Source organism: Gymnodraco acuticeps, unplaced genomic scaffold (genome assembly GCF_902827175.1).
Source record: "Gymnodraco acuticeps unplaced genomic scaffold, fGymAcu1.1, whole genome shotgun sequence".
NCBI lineage: Eukaryota > Metazoa > Chordata > Actinopteri > Perciformes > Bathydraconidae > Gymnodraco > Gymnodraco acuticeps.
In genome coordinates, this window is record NW_022990016.1 from 1,547,978 (window position 1) to 1,569,784 (window position 21,807).

The 21,807-nt window shown below is 40.0% G+C and overlaps 1 protein-coding gene across 2 annotated transcripts in view; it reads right to left on the minus strand.

The window, feature by feature from the left end:
* st6gal2a (ST6 beta-galactosamide alpha-2,6-sialyltranferase 2a) overlaps positions 1–21,807 on the minus strand; it is a 60,561-nt gene that overhangs the window by 12,185 nt on the left and 26,569 nt on the right. Inside the window, exons 2-7 of one of the 2 annotated variants that reach the window (XM_034213825.1) lie at positions 15,270–15,326; positions 14,181–15,184; positions 6,257–6,354; positions 5,259–5,360; positions 1,009–1,183; positions 721–821 (exon numbers count right to left, since the gene is read on the minus strand). In XM_034213825.1, coding sequence (XP_034069716.1) covers positions 736–821; positions 1,009–1,183; positions 5,259–5,360; positions 6,257–6,354; positions 14,181–15,105 — 1,386 coding nt within the window. In that variant the 5' untranslated portion in view covers positions 15,106–15,184; positions 15,270–15,326 and the 3' untranslated portion in view covers positions 721–735. Of the gene's footprint in view, positions 1–720; positions 822–1,008; positions 1,184–5,258; positions 5,361–6,256; positions 6,355–14,180; positions 15,185–15,269; positions 15,327–21,807 lie in introns of those variants that run through there. The other variant, XM_034213824.1, reaches the window with a different exon arrangement.

Below are 21,807 nucleotides of genomic sequence, written 5' to 3' on the forward strand. Positions count from 1 at the left end.
AGGCAGACTGTAGAATACAACCTCTTTGGACAATTTATATACTTATTGAAAACAAGCTACAAAATGTAATACCTTGGAAAATGCAGTTTAATACTTTTTAATAGCCTTAATTTTCGCTAAATTTATTGATCAACTTTTAATACTTTTTAAGACCCCGCGGACCCCCTGCTTTACTACTAGTAAGATAAAAGAAGTAACTGTGTGCAACAATGTCATAATAAAAAAAAGTAATTATGTCAGTGATGTGTTACCAATGTGTTTCTGTTTACCCAAAGAAAAAATAATACTATCTGAGCATATGCAAGCGTGCTGACATGATAAACTACGAAACTGGAAACATGATCATTGTGAGCATCCAGCTATAATGATATGAGTGTTTGCAACAGTGTTTGTTTTATGTCTGAAAGCTATCTAAATCACAGAGGTTCTTCGTCAAAAAACAATCAGATCTAGTGTTCATGTATCTTGCTACTATATCAAATCAATTTGATATATACTTCCAAGGCAATGACAAATCATTCGTGACAAGCTCATTCAACATGTATCTGAAATCGTCACTCGATACTGCAGATCACGCACAAGAATAATGGTGTGTCGCTCTTTGGGTAAACAAATGCCTTGTATATATGCCGTCGTCTATAGACTGTATAGGGCTATGTGAGGGAGAAAGCATATTAAATGTCGGAAATGATAGTTGAAGAGACATGAACTGGAAAATTACATGCTGGAGAGTTTCTAAGATGAGCTCACAGTGGTCGCATCTCTGCAGCCCCCTGCTCGGATGTGCCACTTTGTAGTGCGCTGCATAGCCACGCTGCATACTGAAGATAAAACATGTCATAATTTATTAGCATGTGTGTGCGTGTGTCTGTTTGCATCTATATCTGTTCTTAGCGCAGGCAAAGAAATAGGACATTGGATGATAAGTGTACAGAGGCAACGACAGGAGAAAACATGTACACAACTTGCATACTGCCCGTGTGCATGCTTGGACGTATGTGCACTCACCTATGAAGCCGGACGAGGGAGGGTTGGGCTGGATGTTCTCCTGAGTGTTGCCCTGAACCACATCCCACAGCTGCCACACGTAGCTGGGGTGCAGGATGTAGAAGGGCTGGTCGGGGTGGAGCTTACGGCGCTCTGTGTACGGACCGAACAGGTTGTAGTCCGGACTGGCATACCACTGAAGAAGAAAAATGAGAGAGGGACAGACACCTCAGTTTAGACCATGGGGCAGTTAAATATTTCGATAAAAACATTCTACTGTTTATTGATTTCTGAGTTACATTTCAACCGAGGCAAAATGATAATATAATATATATATACTTTATTAAAGGGGCCCTTTTATGCTTTTAGAGTTTTACCATTTGCTGTAGTGCACTATAGGTTTTTGTGCATGTAAATGGTTTGCAAAGGCTAAAATCACAAAGTTCCCTCCAGAAGGAACATATTGTCCCGAGGCTAAGGGGCGGGGCATCTCTAAGCGGTTGACCAATCACAACAGAACCAGCCTGCTATCAAAGCAGACTGGGCTCTGGTTTCAGACAGAGGGTGAAAAGAGGTGCTGCAGCACAGGCAGTGTGAGAAAACTAAAGAGCTTTTTGAACATTAAAGCATGGAGACATGTTGAGACCTTTTCCACAGAGGGTCTAAAGACAGAAGATGTTTTATGCTGTACAGTCTGTGAAGGCACCGAGACAAACGTGTTATTTGTGGTATTGGGCTATATAAAGAAAATGTGATTGTCAGCACACCCATATCACCACATCACATATCATATCACCTCCAACCAATTGTACCAATTGTACCAATTGGTACAAAGTCCTTGATCAGACATGTCATTAGCTTTGATATATTAATATCTTGATTAAAACTAAATTATGACGAGTGGGTTAACTCACTGCATGCTAAACAACAATTATAGGCAACGTGATCTTCTCTCTCCTTTGCTCTGTGTGTGTCTGCTAACACAGAAAACAAGTTATTTATTATTGTCTGCATTTTTAGCATCACCACTTTAGAAATGTTATAGGAAACACTGAGTAACACACCAAGCTGGCAAGCCAAATTACACTTAAGACATATACAACTGCAACGAAAGTAACAAACACAATGCAATATCCTTTTCAATTTCAAAGAACACAAATTGGGTTATTTACAGGTGTTGTTTTGTGTGGAAGAGGGTCGCTGTCATTGATGCGTTTTGCACCCCGGGCCGTTGTTTTTGATATTCCGCTGAAGTATACGCTGTGACGTAATAACTCTTATTTATTTTTGAAGGAAGGGGTGGGGGTCAGAGGGCCTAGGTATAAAAGTCACGGCTCGCCACTGAACCTGTGTGAATCTGTGCTGTCCTGTTTTTCATCCTTAACCTGTTGCTGTTTGAACTACTGAATTTCCCCATGGGGATTAATAAAGATCCATCTTAATCTTAATCTTAACTCAAAGTGGGCCGGGTTAAAGTCTTGGACTGATATTTTCAAATGTATAACATTTTATATTTTCTAATGAAGGAGCAGCAGTAGGAAAAATAAAGATGTTTTTTTATCTTGAAGAAATCTTATTCCCAGCAGAACTTATTTTTTTAAGACATATTAAGAGGTGGTGTTTAAGATATGTTTTAGTAGGTGGAAATATGTGTTCTAAGGTATATGGAAGATGGCAGAGATGTTAATCAAAGTAAATGATAATTAGTTAGACATCCTTCCTTTGCTTTTCCTTGCAGTGACACAGAAGGTTAAGGCCACTGCACTTACTTTTATCATTTCAATGAGTTAACTTCAAAGAAAAGATAAAATAATCTGAATCTTTATAAATGTTTTTTTGTGCTGTGTTTCTCAAGTGGGCTGATGCTTCTTTTCAGCAGTAAACATGAAGTATGTATTCAGTTCAGTACAATGATTATAACTGTATGATATTTTGATGGAAATAAGGTCTACTGTGATGGATTCAAGGAAAGTGTATGTTAAGCGAATAAAATAAAAAATAGTTCTCAATAAAAATCAATCGTCAGGGCTATAAATATATAAATGTCCATTGCAATTACATAAAAAAAGGGATGGTATGGATTATTTGTAAATCATGGTGAATTCTTTATTATGGGGTTATGGTAAATATCCTCATGATTGATTTAATATAGTGGAAAAGTAGATCATCACATAATCTTGCTGTTCTTATATTTTTTACGTTTCATTTTGCTGGAAGGTCTGGGATTTTGCTGGGAGGTTACTTCAAAAGAAGTATGTCCTGTTTCTGATGCGATCAAAATGTATGCTGGCTAACCAAGTGCTTAATGGATCCAGTATGTTTGAGTGTCCTTTTAAAGTCTAAACCAACATTTGGTTAAAAACCGGGACAATATCGTGAACTGCGTTTTGGCCCCAGAAAATAATAATAATAATAATAATATTGGGAGGGATGAAACCCTCTTTAATGGTCACACATGCAGAGCACACGGCACACACAGTGACATGTGTTCTCTGCTTTTAACCCATCCTAGTACCAGGAGTCTAGTACTAGGAGCAGTGGGCAGCTAATGCACAGCGCCCGGGGAGCAATAAAGCAGTGTGTAAATAATATATTGCGTGAAATTCAAGATACATTTAAATTCATAAATAATATATTGCGTGAAATTCAAGATATATTTAAATTAATTAATTAAATTAATTTGAACATAATTTCATTTTCCTTTCAGTGTAATCACAAATGTTACTCTGTGAAGATAAGCACACTTTACATCCTACAATTTAATTTGAATACAACAAAGAACAAAGCCAATTACTTTACATCATCTAGCCACAAAATCACATACAAACGTGATGCTGAAGAATATTAAGAAGTAGTGTATTTCTAAACTGGAATATGTGAGAGAAACAAGTCCAAGAGATGGAGCGGTCAATAGGCACCACAGCTTTAAATACATTTGTTCACCAAACTAATTAAAAAAAGGTCACACTTGTCACATTGTATCTGTCAACTCCAATCGCCGTCCTTTCAAACATCTCTGCTGCTTTGTCCTTTACCTCCCTGTGACCCTGCTGGCTTTATTCAGCATCCCCATGTCTTTTGTTGAGTAGTGGGACATGTGCTGTATGTACACAATGATGGGAGGAACACGTGTTGCTGCCATTATTTTCACACTAACTGATCTTCCCTTATTGCGGTTTCAGTGATTGGCTTCGCAGCAAAAGCTTCCCCTCTAGCAGCGATGCCTTGTGTGATCTTCCTGCAGAATATTAATGGATGAGATAACACACATTTACCAGTGCTCCTGCAGAGAAGTAAAAGGTTAAAACCTACAAGCTCATCGCGGTTCATTAAGGAGGACAAGTTGTTCTATTATTGGCTTGTAAAAACTGTAAATGGCAAAAGAAACATTAGTAGGAACGGACAAGGACATTCTCTAATATTCCATAGTAATTTGCTTAACAATGGGAATTTAGAGAGAAGGCTACGCTAAAAATGCTAATCAATTTCAATTTACAAAGCATGTTTTTTAAATATAACCTATTGATTGTGGCAGCACACCATTCCCCGAATAATCATTAAAATGTAGCATGAAGAGGGAAAGAAAGGGCGAGGAGGAATAATGTGTCTTTTGAAACCTGTGATAACATGAATGAGGCATCTCAAAAGGCAGGTGAAGGTCAGATGAAGGTTGCAGAGACAGATGAGAGAGAGAGAGGGGGGGAGGGTCAGCTGCAGGTTTTATTAGCACCGCTGTAAGGTTTCAAGAGGATGATATGACTGTTGTGTTCCCTCTGGGGAAGAGAGCAACTATGCATGGTCCTTTCTACACGTACGGCTATTGTTAACATAATTACCTTGGTGTCGCCTTAACATGTCTTCCGTTGTATCTGCCCTACTGTCTTTAATGTTGTCAGGCAGATTAATTCTGCTCATTTTCAGGTCTGAATATGTATTTATTGCCTCTACTCTGAGATGTCTCCATGCTTTAATGTTAAAAAAGCTCTTTATTTTTCTCAGACTACCTCTTTTCACCCTCTGTCTGAAACCAGAGCCCAGTCTGCTCTGATTGGTTAGCTGGCCGGCTCTGTCGTGATTGGTCAACCGCTTGTCTTGGGGGGGAACTTTGGGATTTTAGCCTTTGCTGACCATTAACATTCACAAAAACCTAAATCAAATGCTGTACCCGCTTGTAAAGCCCCCTCAGACAAATGTGTGATATTTCAAATGTATTGAAATTGATTGATTGATTTATCGATTGAAAGAGGCTCCTTTGGGATGAAGAGACATACCTGGTATAAATTGACGGTGTAAGGTGCAGGATCCCAGGCTACCAGAGTCACATTCTTGTAAATGGAGCTCGAGTTGAAACGATGCCTGGGATTGGCCAAAATCTGTAGAGGGAAATATCCATTGTTGTAAAATAAAAAGACGCAGGTAACAAGCAACATTTATTGGAAATATGCTTGTTAACAGCATTTGATTAGCTTAGTTTAACATAATGACCTGGAACAAGTTGAAAGAGCTAGCTTGGCTCTGTCAAAAGATAACACAAGCAGCCTCTAAACCTCCCCGTTAGTTTAATCTGTACACAACTAAACGGTAAAAACATACATTGTCGGCATCTGATGTTTTCTGTCTAGACATCGTCGCCAGGCTTTTTAAATGTCAAGTTTGCCAAGTCGGCTCTTTTCCTGTTTCCAGAGGGAAACAAGGAAGTGTCCAACTATGATAAACATTTCCGTCGACACCTTTCAAACGACAAATAGTCATTTCTCCCATAGTAAATATAAAAGTATGGATTTAAGCAGCTTTAACAGAACTAATTTAACAACATAGTGACAGTTTACCTTTAGGCTGACAGACTGTCGCAGGAGAACATTTACTTTGGAGAGTCGTGACTTAAGGACCTCAAAACAATGTCTCCGAGATGAGCTGAAACTTTATATTTGAAGTATGTTCATTTAATGCTGATTTTATGTCTTGTTTGAATTGTACTTCAAGAACCATGAAGTTTAAAACAAATATAAACTCTCCTCAAATACAAATATCCAAATAAAACTGTAATAATTGTGTAATTAAAAGCAGCATTCAAATCATATTCAGAAATGTTGTTTGAGAAATGCAAAACGACAGAATGGCAAAAAGACATAAATAAATAAAAATATGCTGAAAAACGTCAGCATAAAAATCCATAAAACATTTATCACATCTTTAACATGACTCTTACAGTTGTACATCCATTAATAAATCATCCTTTGCGCCACACAAAGCCAGGCTCTCTCCCCACCTGTGAGTTGATGATGCGGATGGTGGTTTTGTTCCCCACGTCTCGCTCGTATCCCTCTGTCGGCGCAGCATTGAACCGTAACACTGCGTCATGATTATCTGAAACACAGAACAGACCACAGACCATGAAGCAGGTGATGGACTGACCTTGGCGTGTAGCTCGTAAATACGCACATGAACACTTAAGCTGGGTGCTATTTATATGTTATCATGATGCAAAAATTATCCTTTTACCATTCCATTACTGCTCTAATCCTGCCAAATGTGTTTATTGAGGTTTGACACACCTGCAGTAAATCCAAAATGCAAACAAGGACAAATAAAGGTGGGAACAAAAAGATACCTCAACATGAATTGAAAAGTCGTTCTGAATCAGCATGAGTTTGTCAAGGTCTTAATGTAGTCACCGCTGCTGCTTTGTCTTATATTGTAAAGACAACTTGTGAAAGGAAATTATACAGATAGGGATCCTACACCTTTTGCATTTCATTTTTTAGACCAAACTCAACATCTGAGTATTAATAGCTAGACTGTAATATAAATAAATGGTTTTAAGTCAAACTGTCAACATGTAAGTTACATTTGGACCATAAATGATTTAACTTTGACAAATAGTTGGCAGAAGATTAAGGCCAGTTAGATCATACAGTACAAATCAATTAACAATGTAGTCGTTAGTGTGAGAATAGTAATGTTTTTTGTGTTAGTGTGATTTTGACTTGTTATGTTTCTGTATAGTACATGAACCCTGTCCAATTGTAGATGTATTCATAATTTATATTGTAAATACTTTATGTTTAATGTCTCGGTATTCTCAAGTTTGTTATTGCTTATCAGGGTGTCCCATTTCACATGTAACCATCATGTCTCATCAGAATAACCATGTAACCATGTAGGTTTGCACGTACAAGGCATTTGCTCTGGTGTATATGGTGCATAAATAAACACAGTAAAAGATCAAATGTAAGAAAAGGACCAAAATTAGAACTATTACAAAAACTATTTTAAAAATGATTAGTATTACGAGAAATATTTACATCAAATATAAATGTAAAAAATGTATAAGTACAGTGTAATATGACAAAACCTGAGATGTAAAGTCGAGGGCTATGCAGATAATAGGAGAGGTAGCTTTATTCACAAATGTGTATAGTATAGAAGAGTCCTGTGTGGGATTCACAATATTAAAATGAACAGGATTTTGTTCACATGATAAATAATAATATAATGCATGATGTGAAAGGTGTGGGTAAGAGTCAGGCTTTTAACTGAACAGTACTGGTATTGTTAGTTCATCTTGTGAATATATAAATAAATGGTTCAATGGACAACATTTCATGCATATCACAGGACATGTGTGAATGTACAAATCAGAATAGGAGAAATAGTGAAACACCAATATTTTCCATACGCGGTTATCTTTTTTCCATTCACTCCTTATTATTCCCATACTCATTTCCTCCTCTGGATGCTGTGTAGGAAGCCTTGTACAGGAAATGCGTTTTAAGCCACACTGAGGCTCACTGAAACTACATCAACATGAAAAGTAATTTACACATGCTTTCACGTGCACACGAATGCTTTCACGTGCACACATAGATGTTTGTGGTCAGATCAATGCTTTTTGCAATTAGGTTCAAGGTTCAAGGCTTTTATTAGTCATACGAACATAGCTACAATGTAGCTATGACGATGGCAATCTTAGGTCACAGGCTCCTCCAACAGTGCAACAGAATACAACTGAAAAAAATAGTGCAAGTAAATACAAAAAGAGAAATAGTAAAATTGTGAAATAGTGCAATAAGAGTCTATATACAAGTGATTGGAATATGATATATTCGATAAATAATGTGTAAGTTGCAGCCAGATGAATGTTATGGATGTTGTTTCAAAAGTTCAGGTGTTTAGCAGTCTTATGTCCTGAGATTAGATCTCTGAGGTGCGACATGCAGTGAAGTGAATTACAACCACTTTGACTGGATTTATGTCCGGCTCACAGATGTAACCAAAGTGCTCTCTAGTGGTTGGCTCCTGTAACTGATGAGCCACTACTAATATGAAAAAAAACATTAAAGATCACGCCTAATTCTGCCCACATGTGTGTTCATAATGTCCTTCACACTTCAGCATCATGAAAAACACTGTGTGATGGATGGTTGGAGAGATCATTATAAACTTGTGACGTCTGTTGATCGATCCATCAGAGCCACAGTCTTGGACCGACACCAGAATGGATGATCCGCCAGATTTCTATCTAATGCTCCTTCATCACCGTGACTCGACTGGAACAACACTGATTGGCATTCACAACAACAACAACAACAACAACAACAACAATAAGACCTACTTCAAAACGCTGGAACCGTGATCACTAGCTTGACATTGAATTTTCCCTCACACTCCAATACAATCCTGTAAACACGTCAGCTCCCCACAGGGCGTCACACCGATGGATTTTCACGGTTTTCTTTAAGCACGGGTCATTTGTTGTTAAATAATCTGAGATAAGGTTTACTGACTCACATTACAACTGTTTCACACAATCTAAAGATTAAAGCTAACTTTGTGTATAAGAACAAACAAGTGAATTTATTATCTAAAGTTTTATGTATCCGTTTATCATTTCTATTTCTTTTTGCCAAATTTCTTTTTTTGTTGTTGAAATATTTATATTTTTTTTATATTGTAGATTACATTATAGACATTATATATTTATTTGAACAATTATGATTATTTTAATTGTATTATCGTCATTGTTTAAAAGAAAATATTTTAGTTTGTGTTGTCCTGGGCTTTTCTTCTTTTTTAAAAACGTTTTGATGCAGTACTTTGAAGGATCACTATAGAGTGTGTGACTCTGGAGACTAAATGTTCTCTCTGACCGCTTAAAGGGAGTAGGAAGTAATGCTTTTTGAATGACCACTGTTGCAGGTGACAGAGTGCGGTTCAATCAAACGATAATTTGTTTCTTAGTACTTCCAAAAAAATACAAAAAGTATACCCAAAAATCAAGAGGTAAGAAAGTAAAAAATACCAATTATTTAAATATCTAAAGAATTATTGAGTTCAAAATGAGCTTCTACCATTTATTGTTTCAAAGCTTTGAATTCATTCTTGATTTCTCATGATTTTCATTAGAAATATTGTGATATCTGTAGAATAGAACAGTGTGGGCCCCATTTTTGGCTGACCTTTGACCTGTTGAGGAGTCTCAAATCAATGACAAGCAAACTTTTGCTTTCTTCAACTGAGTGCGAGAAACACAAGGCAGGGGATTGGTTAGTCTACTGGTCAGGTTTAAAGAAGACATATTCTGCAAACTTTCAGGTTCATATTTGTATGTAGTGTCTCTCCTGTGACATGTCTCCATGTTTTAATGTTCAAAAGGCTCTTTATTTTTCTCACACTGCCTGTGCTGCAGCACCTCTTTTCACCCTCTGTCTGAAACCAGAGCCCAGTCTGCTCTGATTGGTTAGCTGGCCGGCTCTGTTGTGATTGGTCAACATCTTAGAGATGTCAGGTCCCTTCGCCTATCACGTACAATGTGTTGTAGCGCTAACCCATAGAAGCACGAATGTTGCATAGTGATGTCATTATGTTACAGAAGTAAACAAAGGAGTCCAATGGAGGCATTCATTGAATTGTAGCCTTTGCAGACCATGTAAATGCACACAAATCTATATAACACACTAGAAGGAAGTGAAACCCCCCCCAAAAAAGCATAATAGTACGCCTTTAAAGTACGTTTGGTGCTTTGTTTCATCAGCAACTGCCATAAAGTATACATATTGTGACACATAAAGTGAAGTAGTATTACAACACCATTCCTCATACTCTGTCATGACAAGATTGATTAATTTAAAGCTAAAGAGTTCATTCGTCAGTGTCTACGAGAGTAACGCCCACGGCTCCTCAGGTGACGCTTGTCGCTTGATATGTTATATTCCTCTGTTCTCATGATGAATGAGTTTTACAGTTTAAGATCAACTTTATTCTGGCTCCTTCAGACTTGTTAAATGTGACGTGTGGCTTCGTAAACTCAAAAATAGTTATGTTGATTGTAAAATATTCTGTACAGCTGACACTGCAACTGACCGTGTACATGTGGCTGCTTCAAAGCTAGGTGTCTTTTTATGTTTTAAAGTTTGGATACCAACTTCTAAGCCTGACAAATAAAACCCAGGAGAGGCGGTAACACGTCCTAACAAAACCACAGAAGAGGTCAATACATTCCAAAGCAATATATACTGCATGACCCAATGCTGTGAAATGGTAGGAGTTTTAAGCATGTTGTGAAAATAGGAATAGATGGTAATATTGAGGCAACACAACTACTTTGTTGGGTTAGGGAAAATATCCTGGTTCAGGATTAGATTCAATAAAAAGTATGTTACATGATGTGGTAACATTACTTATGTGACAAAGTCTAGACGTGGTTATGGTTATGAGGTAACAGGATTGCGAACTTAGTAATAAGTAGTAGTGTAGATTAGGGCTGAACGATTAATCGATTTTAAATCGAAATCGCGATTTTAAATGGTGCGATTATGAAATTGCAAAGTCTGCGATTTTTTTTTACTTTTTTTTTTTTAACAATTTTTAAGCAAGTCATCCACACCAATCAGAAGTGCTGTGCTCCACATGAACCAGCCATTGTTAATCAATCAGAAGTGGCCCATGATAGAAGGTGATAGACAGATTGATCCAATCACCTGCCAAGTATTTTTGAAAGTGCATTTCATTGAATAATGCTGTAAACTACGGCCCAGGGGCCAAATGCGGCCCGCAGACCATTTTGAATCGGCCCTCAGCTATTTAAAAAAGTATAATGGGTGGTGCAGTGGGTTGTACGTTGGTGTTGGGGTCAGGGGGCCACAGGTTCAAAGCCCACTGCAGTCAGCATGTCGTTGTGTCCCTGGGCAAGACACTTCACCCCAAATTGCTCCTGTGGGGATTGTCCACAGTATTGAGTATGTAAGTCGCTTTGGATAAAAGCGTCTAACAAGTGACATTTAATATAATGGAATAATGGAATATGGCCGACAAATGAAACTTGTGCTTATCTTATATTGTACTTCTTAACTATAAATGCAAACATATATTACACAGTAGTATTCACGTGTTAAATTCAGTTAATTCAAGTTGGAAACATTTTCCAACATATCCTAGTTGATAAGAAAAAAGCCCAATGACTTATTTACATAACAAGCTTGAAATACACCCTTCCTATTTCTCCTTATTATAATCAATCTGAGGCTTCTGTTTTAAGGGATGAGCTGCCAACACTCACAAGCACAATTTAACTACATTTGATTGATTTTGCTAACTTATAACTGAACTTATGAAGCAATATACCCCTTCGTATATTCTTCTGTATGTGGCCCTCTGTGAAAACAGTTTGGAAACCCCCGCTGTAAATGGTTTGTAATTTCCCTCCCACATTATACAGGGGATGCAGTCTGTTCAGGCCGCCACATGATGGCAGTCACACATCACACACATGACAGTAAACCTGAGAATGAAAGCTCTCACAGGATGAACCCTGTGCTGCAGCCACTGAGAAACCTGAGCATCTAAATGTCAGCCAACCTGCATGTGGGACAGGAAACAGCTATGTGGTCACAGTCCTCTTTCGCTATGTGTCACAATCAAAAGCTGCATCTTGTAAGTCTTGATGCAATGCAGGCTTTTTGGAGAAAGACAGCAAAGTAAGAAGCTAGAGTGGGAACCGATGCGGTTTGATTTTCTGTGATAGCTGAGCCTGAGAATAAATGTAACAAAGTCAAGCTTTTTCCAACACTGTTCAATAATAAATCAGCTCCAACATTTATCTCATTCCTCAAGTCATTAAGTCCCCTTGTCAAGAAAAATCTCTTTTCTTAAGAACTAAGTAGCATGATGATGACACACTGATCCAATACCCTGACACCAAGATGTATGAGTTTCCCCCCTCAGAGACTGAACACTCATAAATTACAATTTGTTGTTTGACGACTTTCCTATATTCTCATAATGACTTTTTGATGGCAAATGTGATGTTTAGAATTGCTTTTTCACAAGGTGTGAACGCTCAAAACGAGGCATGTGTGGTGCTGAAGAGACACATTCACTCGCGTTGGTTATGAGCATGTGCAAACGGGTCACATTATTGGACAGAAGCCAAAAACAAACATGGGGGATGATGATGCATCGACAGAGATCTACAAACACCTGCCGAGTTTAAGTCCGAGGCCTGGTAGCCCAAAACTGAAGCCTGCCTTTCTTTTCTTTGCTTCTAAAAATAAGAAATAGCACTCAGTGAAATGTGTTTCATCCTCCAGCACTAAAACAGAAAACATATCCATCAATAATCCAAAACAACAACAACGCGGTCTGGGAGTTTTACTTAAACGCAAAACTGTATTTCTGTAACTGCGCAGGAAACCTGTTTGCACCAATAAATAATCTGACTTTAGGAAGACTTTTTATTTTCTTGCAGCGAGTTGAGGCGTCACTTTTGAAAGACTGCAGTGCTGATGTTTCCTCTGACACAGCACCACGAGTTAATCCCACTGTGACCACGGGGTCAGAGGCCGATGTAGCTCTGCATCTCATTTTCACTGATAGTTGTTTCCTCTGCTTCCCTTTCTGGGACAACCTTATCTGGGGCAGCTAGCGTCTTCAGAACAGTGTCAGTATGAAGATATTTCTTGTAAATATATAAATAAAATGCATAAAGCTATTAATATTAAAGATTGTTCTTGCTTTAAGCAGCTGAATCCTCAAGGAAATGCACGGAAGCTATATGTGATGTGAAGCAGCCTGATTGGTTACCAGAGGGGGTTCTGTTTTTTTCTACTGAGCCATCTGTCATTGAGTTCTCACTCTCCCCACTTACCGAAAAGCTGCCAAAGTCTCCATACCAAGACCACACACATTCAAACAACGACATATACCCTACTAGGCACATGCTCAAGCCTGATCAGCTTGACGAGTTAATCAGCAAAGGCCACATGGAAAATGTGAGCAAATGCAAATGATGGATATTTGTTTGAATTCAAATTGGGAACTGGGAAGTGATACTTAGGTAGGATCAGATGACATTTAGCCATGTGCACACATGCGTCAAAGGTACATAACAGAGATAAGAGATACTGTTTCAACATGAAACTGCAGTTGAATTGTTCAAATATTATGTTGTAAATGTTTCCTGTTTGAGATAATGTTGAGCAATAACGGGAAACAATTTTGAAATAAAAAGTGATATGTTTCCACTCAACACTTAGTCATTGACACACACACACACACACACACACACCCTTTCGCAGGTGAGAGTCAGTGCTTGTGTCTGTGCTCTATACAAGAGTGTCTTAATCACTAGTGTTATAAACGACTACCTGGTTCGTTTAAGCTGGATTTATTGACAAGTCACAGCGAACATTTTAACATGGAACAAAAGTAATCTTGTTACACCTGTGACTTTGAAGAAAGAGCTATAATACATTGTATACATGCATTACAATGCATCTTTAATGTAAAGCTGATGCTTTTAAAAACTCAAAATCTTTATGTATTTATTTATTTGTACTTTCCGTTTTCTTTTAGTTCTTTTTCTTGTTTGTTGGTTGTGATTTACCTATACTCTATGTAACTATACGAGTTTGTATTCTGTGGTAAGTTCATCTGTTAATGAAATAAGCCTAAGTATTAAAAAAACACTTACTAAAATAGATTAAAACATTTCATAGTTAAGTTAGAAATGACACCTCCTGACCCTTTGAAAGTAAGGATGATTTGAATACTAATCAACTATGTGCAATATGTGCTATATATATATGCCGTTTTGAATGATTTGAATCTAGAAATGTAAACCTGCCTTACAAAAACAGATCAACTCCTGTAGAGCTCAGTCACCTTTAATCCAAAAATGTTGTCTCTCTACTCACCGATCTCTCTGCCCAGTCCTGAGCGCAGGATGGCCCCGGCAGAGGTGACCACGGCGCAGGTCTTGAAGGCGCTCTGGTGCAGTTTCTCCAGAGGGAGTGAGGGCACGAGGCGCGCCCAGCCGAGGGAGGAGAAGGGCTGCTCCGACCCGTCCACCGTCCGGAGCCGGGCCTGCGCCTTCATCTGGCACAGCAGCTCTTTGGCGCTCTGGGCGGCCCTGCGGTGCCCCGTGTAGGAGACGTGGTGCTTGTTGGCGCTGACGTAGTCCTTCATGGCGCGCTGCAGCCGCGGGCTCAGCATGCCGGCGGACGCTCGACCCCTCCACAGCCGCTGCACCAAAGAGACCGACTTTGAGAAGTAAAACTCCTCCAGATCTGAGGAGTCACCGCCCGGCCTCCTTCTGTTTCCTTCAACTTCATTATCCATCTCTTCTTCTTCTTCCTCCTCCTCCTCACCACCACCTTGGTAGCGCCTGTTCTGGTACTCTGTGTGGGCGATTCTCTCCCGACTCTGGATTGAAGGGTCCGAGTGAGAACCCACGTTTTCTGTGCCGAAGGAGGACCAGGCAGCCAGGCTCCGAGGGTCCAGGTAGTCCTGGTAGGGGGCGCTGTCGGGGCTGCGGCTCACTTCCAGGCTGGGTTCGGGGGTCGGGAAGCTGGCAGAGGGGTCGGGGTCCGGCTCACCTCGGGGGGAGGTCGTCGTTAAGGTGGAAGCCAGTTCGTGTCTGTTTGGTCGCTGTTGATTGGAGGCCTGTATGGAGGCCAGGCGACGCGTGTCAGGGTGCTGTGAGAGTAAAGAGCCAGCAGAGGTCAGCGGCTCATTCACACGAGCATCCAGGAAGTAGGAGAGGAGGCCGAGGAAGAGGAGCACCCAGGCCAGCATCCCCACCAGCACCAGCCTCCGCCACTGCCTCATACTGGACTTCATCACCTCTCACTCACATAGATCTGGCCCACCAACAACACAGCCCCACAGCCAGGACTCTACTACAGGTCAGCTGGAGGGCCTGAGGAAGGAGAGAGATCAGGGTGAAACTGCTGAGAGGAGAGAGGGAGAACCAACACGAGTAAAGCAGAAGTTAAGACACTCACCTCAACGGTTGCTTCTATTACTTCATGACCATGTGGCATCCAGGATTCAACAATAATCTGAGGAGAGGAGAGGTACACGTTAGTGGAGTCAAGTACATCATCTTTAATGGTGATGTAATGTGAGTGAAATACACATTGTGAAAGGATGCGATATTGCACTCAGGGATGTTCTTTAGTAAGTTGAAGGAGTAACTGTTAAAGATTGCACTTTCAGATTGTAAGACTGAGCTTTAAATGTCCCTTTTTAAAATGATTGGAAAGCAATTCTAGTTATAAACATTGTGAAAATATAAAAACGCTTAATCCACGGAGGATATGCACACAGCCTGAATTCAGAAGCTGTATAGGGCTGCTTTTTAAATTATTAACGACTATCGTGATCATGATACAGAATTAGTATAACTTGTCTGTACTAAAAAGGTACTACAACATTTCGCAGGCTTCTCTCGATGCAGTAACAAGCTATTTCAAGTATTAAAGCAGTACTGATAATAATAGCAGAAAGGCAGGACTAAGTACACATCCATTTCTGTTTATTATCCCCAGTAATATCATTTTTGCAGTAATGAATAAAGTACTTCCGGATTTTGCAACTCGACAGTCAAGAGAGCACATGAAAACATGAGGCTGTGTGCATGAAAAACTCAATCAGTGCTCACAGTGACGCCACAGGAAACAGCTCCTGCAGAGCAGCACTTGTTAGGAGTCATTTCATTAAGATCCATTTATTAGCTGGAATCCAATTCTCATTGAATCCAAAGCAATTACAACAAGAACTAAACATGGCTGACATCAGTCTACTCAGACATCAGAGATTCCAAAGAATATTAAAGGTTTAAAGAAATGAACAATTTCTAGTTTCCTCAAAGGAAATCGTTAGGTGTAAAGGTCAATACAAACTTTATCTCTAACGTGACGCAGACTCGGGAAGTGAATCGTTTTCCATAAATGGTGATTATCAAACTAACTTCAGTCTGAAAGGTCCTCAGCTCTTGATTAGGACTAATTGGACGGTTCGACTCTACTTTTCCCAGGGGGCAAAAACTCAGTGCTGAAACAATTAGTGGATTCATCTGTAACATTTATCTTTAACACCCCTCCAATTTAGTATTTACAGGCACTTTAAACCTTTTAAACCGTTATATTACACTAGAATTCAGCTATAGGTGCATTGACGTTTGTGTTTACTTCTGAACAGTTTCGTATAAACTATTCTAATCTCTCATCGTCACCGTTTTTTGTTTCTAGATATAGCTTTATCCTCATCAATGTAATCATGTGATGGACTTTACTGTACAATTATGATTCTTTGCTCATTTTCCTAGAACTTTAAACAAGCCTTTTATTATATTTCATTACTAAGTCAACATGAGCGGAGAAGAGGGATGCAACCAACAATTATCTCCACCGTATCTCATCTCTTGTCCACGGCTAATCTCCGATAATGCTTCACCCATCTGCCTAATATGGTGTGTGATCATTGAGGGCTGTTTGCTCTACGAGCTGTCAGGCTCACAGTGACTCACACTTTCTCTAAACACGTTTTAGTTCCCGTTGTATACCCTCTGACTGTCGACCGTCCCCAAGTGAGCAACAACAGTGGCTTCAGTTTGGTCCTTTTTGGGCGGTGTGTGTGTGCGGCTCAGCTAACAGAGCTGGACACACACACACTGCTCTCCTCCACTGCAATACAATGTTTACAGCTACATAGATTTTTGGTTGGTTTACATTCAATTCCAGGAACATTGTTTATTAAGATCTGCATCCTGTGAATTTGAATCATTGATTTATTCATTTTAGTTTTAAAATAAAACAGTGAATTTCACAATTTCCAAGTGGCCAAGGTGACGCCATTAAAACACTTAAATTGTCCAATAAATAGTCCAAAACCCACAAATTATAGTCACATAAAACAGAAATATTGTACTTGTATACTTTGGGGATAATAACAACCTCTGTTCCTCTCCACTGACAGGCACTATGATGACGACATTACTTCACAAACCCACTCATTGACATTTCACATGCGTATCACCACATTACCTTTGCTTATTTTATTGCTGTACACAGAAACACAATCATTAAAAGACCGCAATCATATTCAGCCCGACCTACTCTAATACTCTGGTGTAACGCGTGAGCTTCGCTGATTGCTTACAGTGTGAAATACACAGCAGTGAAGGTGAATAAATGAAGCGTTAAATCTCCTCACATCAGAGGAACTACAATCCTCTCAGCCACGCGTAATTATGAGTTTTGGTCTCTTAATGTGGGAGCATTTCTCCTGAGAGTGGCAGTGTGGAAGTAAAAAAAAGAAGGCTCCTGAGTGTTAAGCCTGCACTCGTCCTAATTACAGCTTCCTGTCTCTGAAGCTGCCACGTCCTGCAGAGCCTGAAGCCCCCCCCCCATATACACAGAAATACAGGACTTTATGCCCCGCAGCCACACAGGAGGCCAAAGCTCATCCAGTGACCCCGGTGAAGAAGAGGGGAAACAGCAGGGAGAAACTGGGCCAGAGGGAGAGGAGAAAGTATGGGAGAAAGAAAATAAGAGCTGATGCAATCTCTCAGACAAACACACATCTGCACAAACACACACAGCAATATGATAACGTGTTCTGCCTGAGGCTTTGAAGCCATTGGCAGGTGGGGTAGGTGTCGGGCAGTAATCCCCTGTGTAGCAGTTTCAACATGTCTACTCAGAGAAAAATATGGCATTTAACACCTGGAAATAACAACAGCAGGCCTGACCTACAAAAACATAAAGAAAAACAAGCTGGAGAACACACAGCTGCCCAATGACAATGCTGTCAACAAACAAATGGCATCTACATGCACCACTGCCCAACAGAGGCAGACTGAGGAAGTGTGTGTGTGTGTGTGTATGTGTGTGTGTGTGTGTGTGTGTGTGTGTGTGTGTGTGTGTGTGTGTGTGTGTGTGTGTGTGTGTGTGTGTGTGTCAGCTTTTCGTGAATGCATGTGTGCGCGCAGCCTCACCTGGCAGCAATCAGGGTGTGTGCTTCAGTAAATGCAGTGAAACAACATAAATGCGTGGCACAGATGGAGAGGCGGGGGTGGAGGACAGAGCTAGTTTTGTGAGGACTTCACAAAGAAACAGTACAAAACGGGAAACATGGAAACGAGCCACTGCCAGACAGCAAAGGACGACTAAACGACTTAGTGGGAGTTAGCAGGAGACGGGGAAGAACAAAGGAGCCCGAACAAATAAAAAGTATAGATCATGCAGAGAGCAAAATTGAGATCCACTGCGGATACACGATGTAGGGGGAGAAAGAGGAAGCTTTTGTAAGAGGGAAGAGGAGATTGCAGGCCATTTGCCCTAAAGAGGATAATTATGTGGTTTACGACCTGGAGGAAAAAGTAGGAAAAGTGAGCGAATGAGCAGTGAACCGAGGAAACATGAAGGGTCAGAGCTGAATATGCAGGTTTTTTTCCAATAAAGCGGTGATTCGTCTATTAAATAAAAAGCATTAGGCTACATTTCTATCACAACTGTCAGAGTCGAAGGTTACCATTTCAAATATAGCCTACTACTTTGTCTAAAAAACTGTGACGATAATCAAGTTTGCAACAATGTGACCAATAATAGGAGCTAATTCCTAACACTTTAAAAGCTGTTACAAGATAATGAGAATTCAATTTGGCGTAATTGCTTCGAAAAATAACTGCAAGAAGTAATCGTTCACGATAATACCAGTTAAAAAAGTATTCCATTTTATCTGGAATATATGACAATAAGTGTTCAACGGTTTAGACTTGTTCTTATTGATTGATTTCTTGCATGAAAATAATGTCATAAAAAGGAAAAAAGGAACATCACCTTTTTCTAAAGCTCAAAACAACACATTAAAAATGACTAGTTTCATTCGTACGAGAAAATAATATTCAGTTTTCTATCACAAAGAAAAATAACACCATTTTTGCATACAATGTTAAGAGGTTAGATCCTGGAGCTGGTTAGCTTAGCTTAGTTGAGCTTAGCATAAAGACTGGGAACAAGGAGAGACAGCTAGCTCTGTAAAAAGGTTAAAAATATATAAATCTGCCTTCCAGCAAATCAAATAGTTTCATTTATCAAGACATAAATCTCATACATGTACAAAAGCCATAGTGTGTAACCACCATGTTTAACGGGGGGGGGGGGGGGGGTTGTGCAAAAATATGAGTCTGCTCTGGTTGCCATGCAACCCAACAGTGATGACAGGACTCCAGGAAGTCACCGCTTCGGGCCAAGAAATAGCCCAGCACACAACCAACAGTTTAAATCCAATACATTCTCAGAAATATCCACACCCGTGACCTACTATACCTTTTATTAGGTGCCATCTGCCAATAAGAAAACCAAAGTGGCTGCTGATTCAAAAGCAACCTGCCAGCACGGACTTTCCATTCACAGAGCAGGGCTGTAGAACATATACAGTGTTTGTACAGCTGGTGAAGGGGAGGTTTCTCTGGAGCGCGACCTTCCATAACGTCCTCTGTTGACGTGTTTGATGTGTGCCTTGAGATGAATGCTGTCCTGCAGGCCTTTGTCAACCTCCATGACAAACCTAACAGTGATCTCTTCTCAACAGACAGCCGGATAAAAACAGGACATAAATGGTGCCACAAAGGCAGAACCCAAATATCCGGCCTGCAGACTTGTGGACTACATGGACGCGTGCCCGGAGAGTCAATGAGTGGCCATGGGCCGTCCTAATCCACACATCATCAAGTTTGCAAGGGGCCTCAGGCGGACTTTCTGCAGACTTTCACAGTCTGACTGGGGAGAGCACTACACACTTTGCTTGGAGCATTACCCATAGTTCATGTCAAAAGTGATTTGAAAGATAGGAATATTAATAATAATAATAATGAAGCATTTGGTGCTTTTTTATGTATACAGTGTATTGAGAAAAGCTTTGCACATAGATAATATGTGTAGGCTGAATAATAAGCCTTTAACTTTCAAATTAGCAATGGGTTGTTTCAATGCTCCTACAATAAATAAAGCTCTGCAGTTCAGTTGTATTACAAAATAGTGTAAAACCTAAAATTCTATATACTGTAATGCAGCATCTCTTACTCACATAACGAAAGCCGTCCAAACAGCGAGATGATCAGCTGAAAAAATTCCCCAGTGAGCGGAGCCCCTGGCACGAAGGAGAGGTTCTTTCCACTGGATGACCGGACGACTCTGCACTTTACACAAAGACAGCCGTGACATTGCTAATAAAAGAGGGAAGTTCTGATCAAGAAGAGTCACCCAACTGTATGCATTCTGAGTAAGGAGGAAGCTGGGGGGGTTTATTGGGGGGGTCTGGGGGGGTCCGAAAACCAGGCAGTATCTGGTGTGAGGGGTAGGGTTAGGGTTAGGGATAGGGTTAGGGTAATGTTGTGAATCGAGTGGCCCATGGTGGTGGTGGGGTTATGGTATGGACAGGCGTATGTAATGGACGACGAACACAGGCCACTCGATTCACAACATAACCCTAACGCTACCCCTAATCCTACCCCTCACACCAGATACTGCCTGGTTTTCGGACCCCCCCAATAAAGCAAAAATGCACGTTTCAGAGTGGCCTTTTATTGTGGCCATTCTAAGGCACACCTGTGCAATAATCATGCTGTCTAATCAGCATCTTGATATGCCACACCTGTGAGGTGGGATGGATTATCTCGGCAAAGGAGAAGTGCTCACTATCACAGATTTTTTCAGATTTGTGAACAATATTTGAGAGAAATGGTTATTTTGTGTATATAGAAAATGTTTTAGATCTTTGAGTTCATCTCATGAGAAATGGGAGCAAAAACAAAAGTGTTGCGTTTATATTTTTGTTCAGTGTAGTAACCTTTCCCTCTCGTTTCAGAGCCCTTCCTGCCCTTGTGTGTTTTCCCTCCAGTGTGATTGTCAGCCCCTTCCTTAATTGTTTCCACCTGTGTCCCCTTACCTAGTGTGTATATATAGTCTGCGTCTCCCTTTGTCCTGTGGCAGTTCGTCTTGTCTCACCAAGTCTGCCAGTCATTCCTTGACCTTGCTAAGTATATTTTTGATAGAGTCCTGTTGTTTCATTCTTGATAGTCCATGTAGATGTTTTGTGTATTGTGTTTGGATCTTATAGTTTCTCAGTTTTGATCCTCCTAGTGAGCGTTTTGTGTTTTTGCCTTTTATTAAATACCTTGTTAATCCTGACTTGTTTCTGGTGTCGTGCGTTTGGGTCCTGAGCCTTGTGACATTCATAACAGTATGTGCCTAACATGTCTGTTAGTGTGTCTGGGCCTAGTATTAAGTCAAGTTTATTTATATAGCACATTTAAAACAACCCCAGTTTACCAAAGTGCTTTCCAGTTTTCAAATATGTATATATGCATTGTTATTGAACTGGTGTACTGAATATGTATTTTACTGCTGCTCCCCCTCCCATCTAAATGCACATAAGCATACACCTAGATTTCCTGTATATAAATGTTGCTCATATACAAACACCCAGGGGACCAAAATAAATATAAGCTTTTGTGTTTCATTGTGTTTGAACATA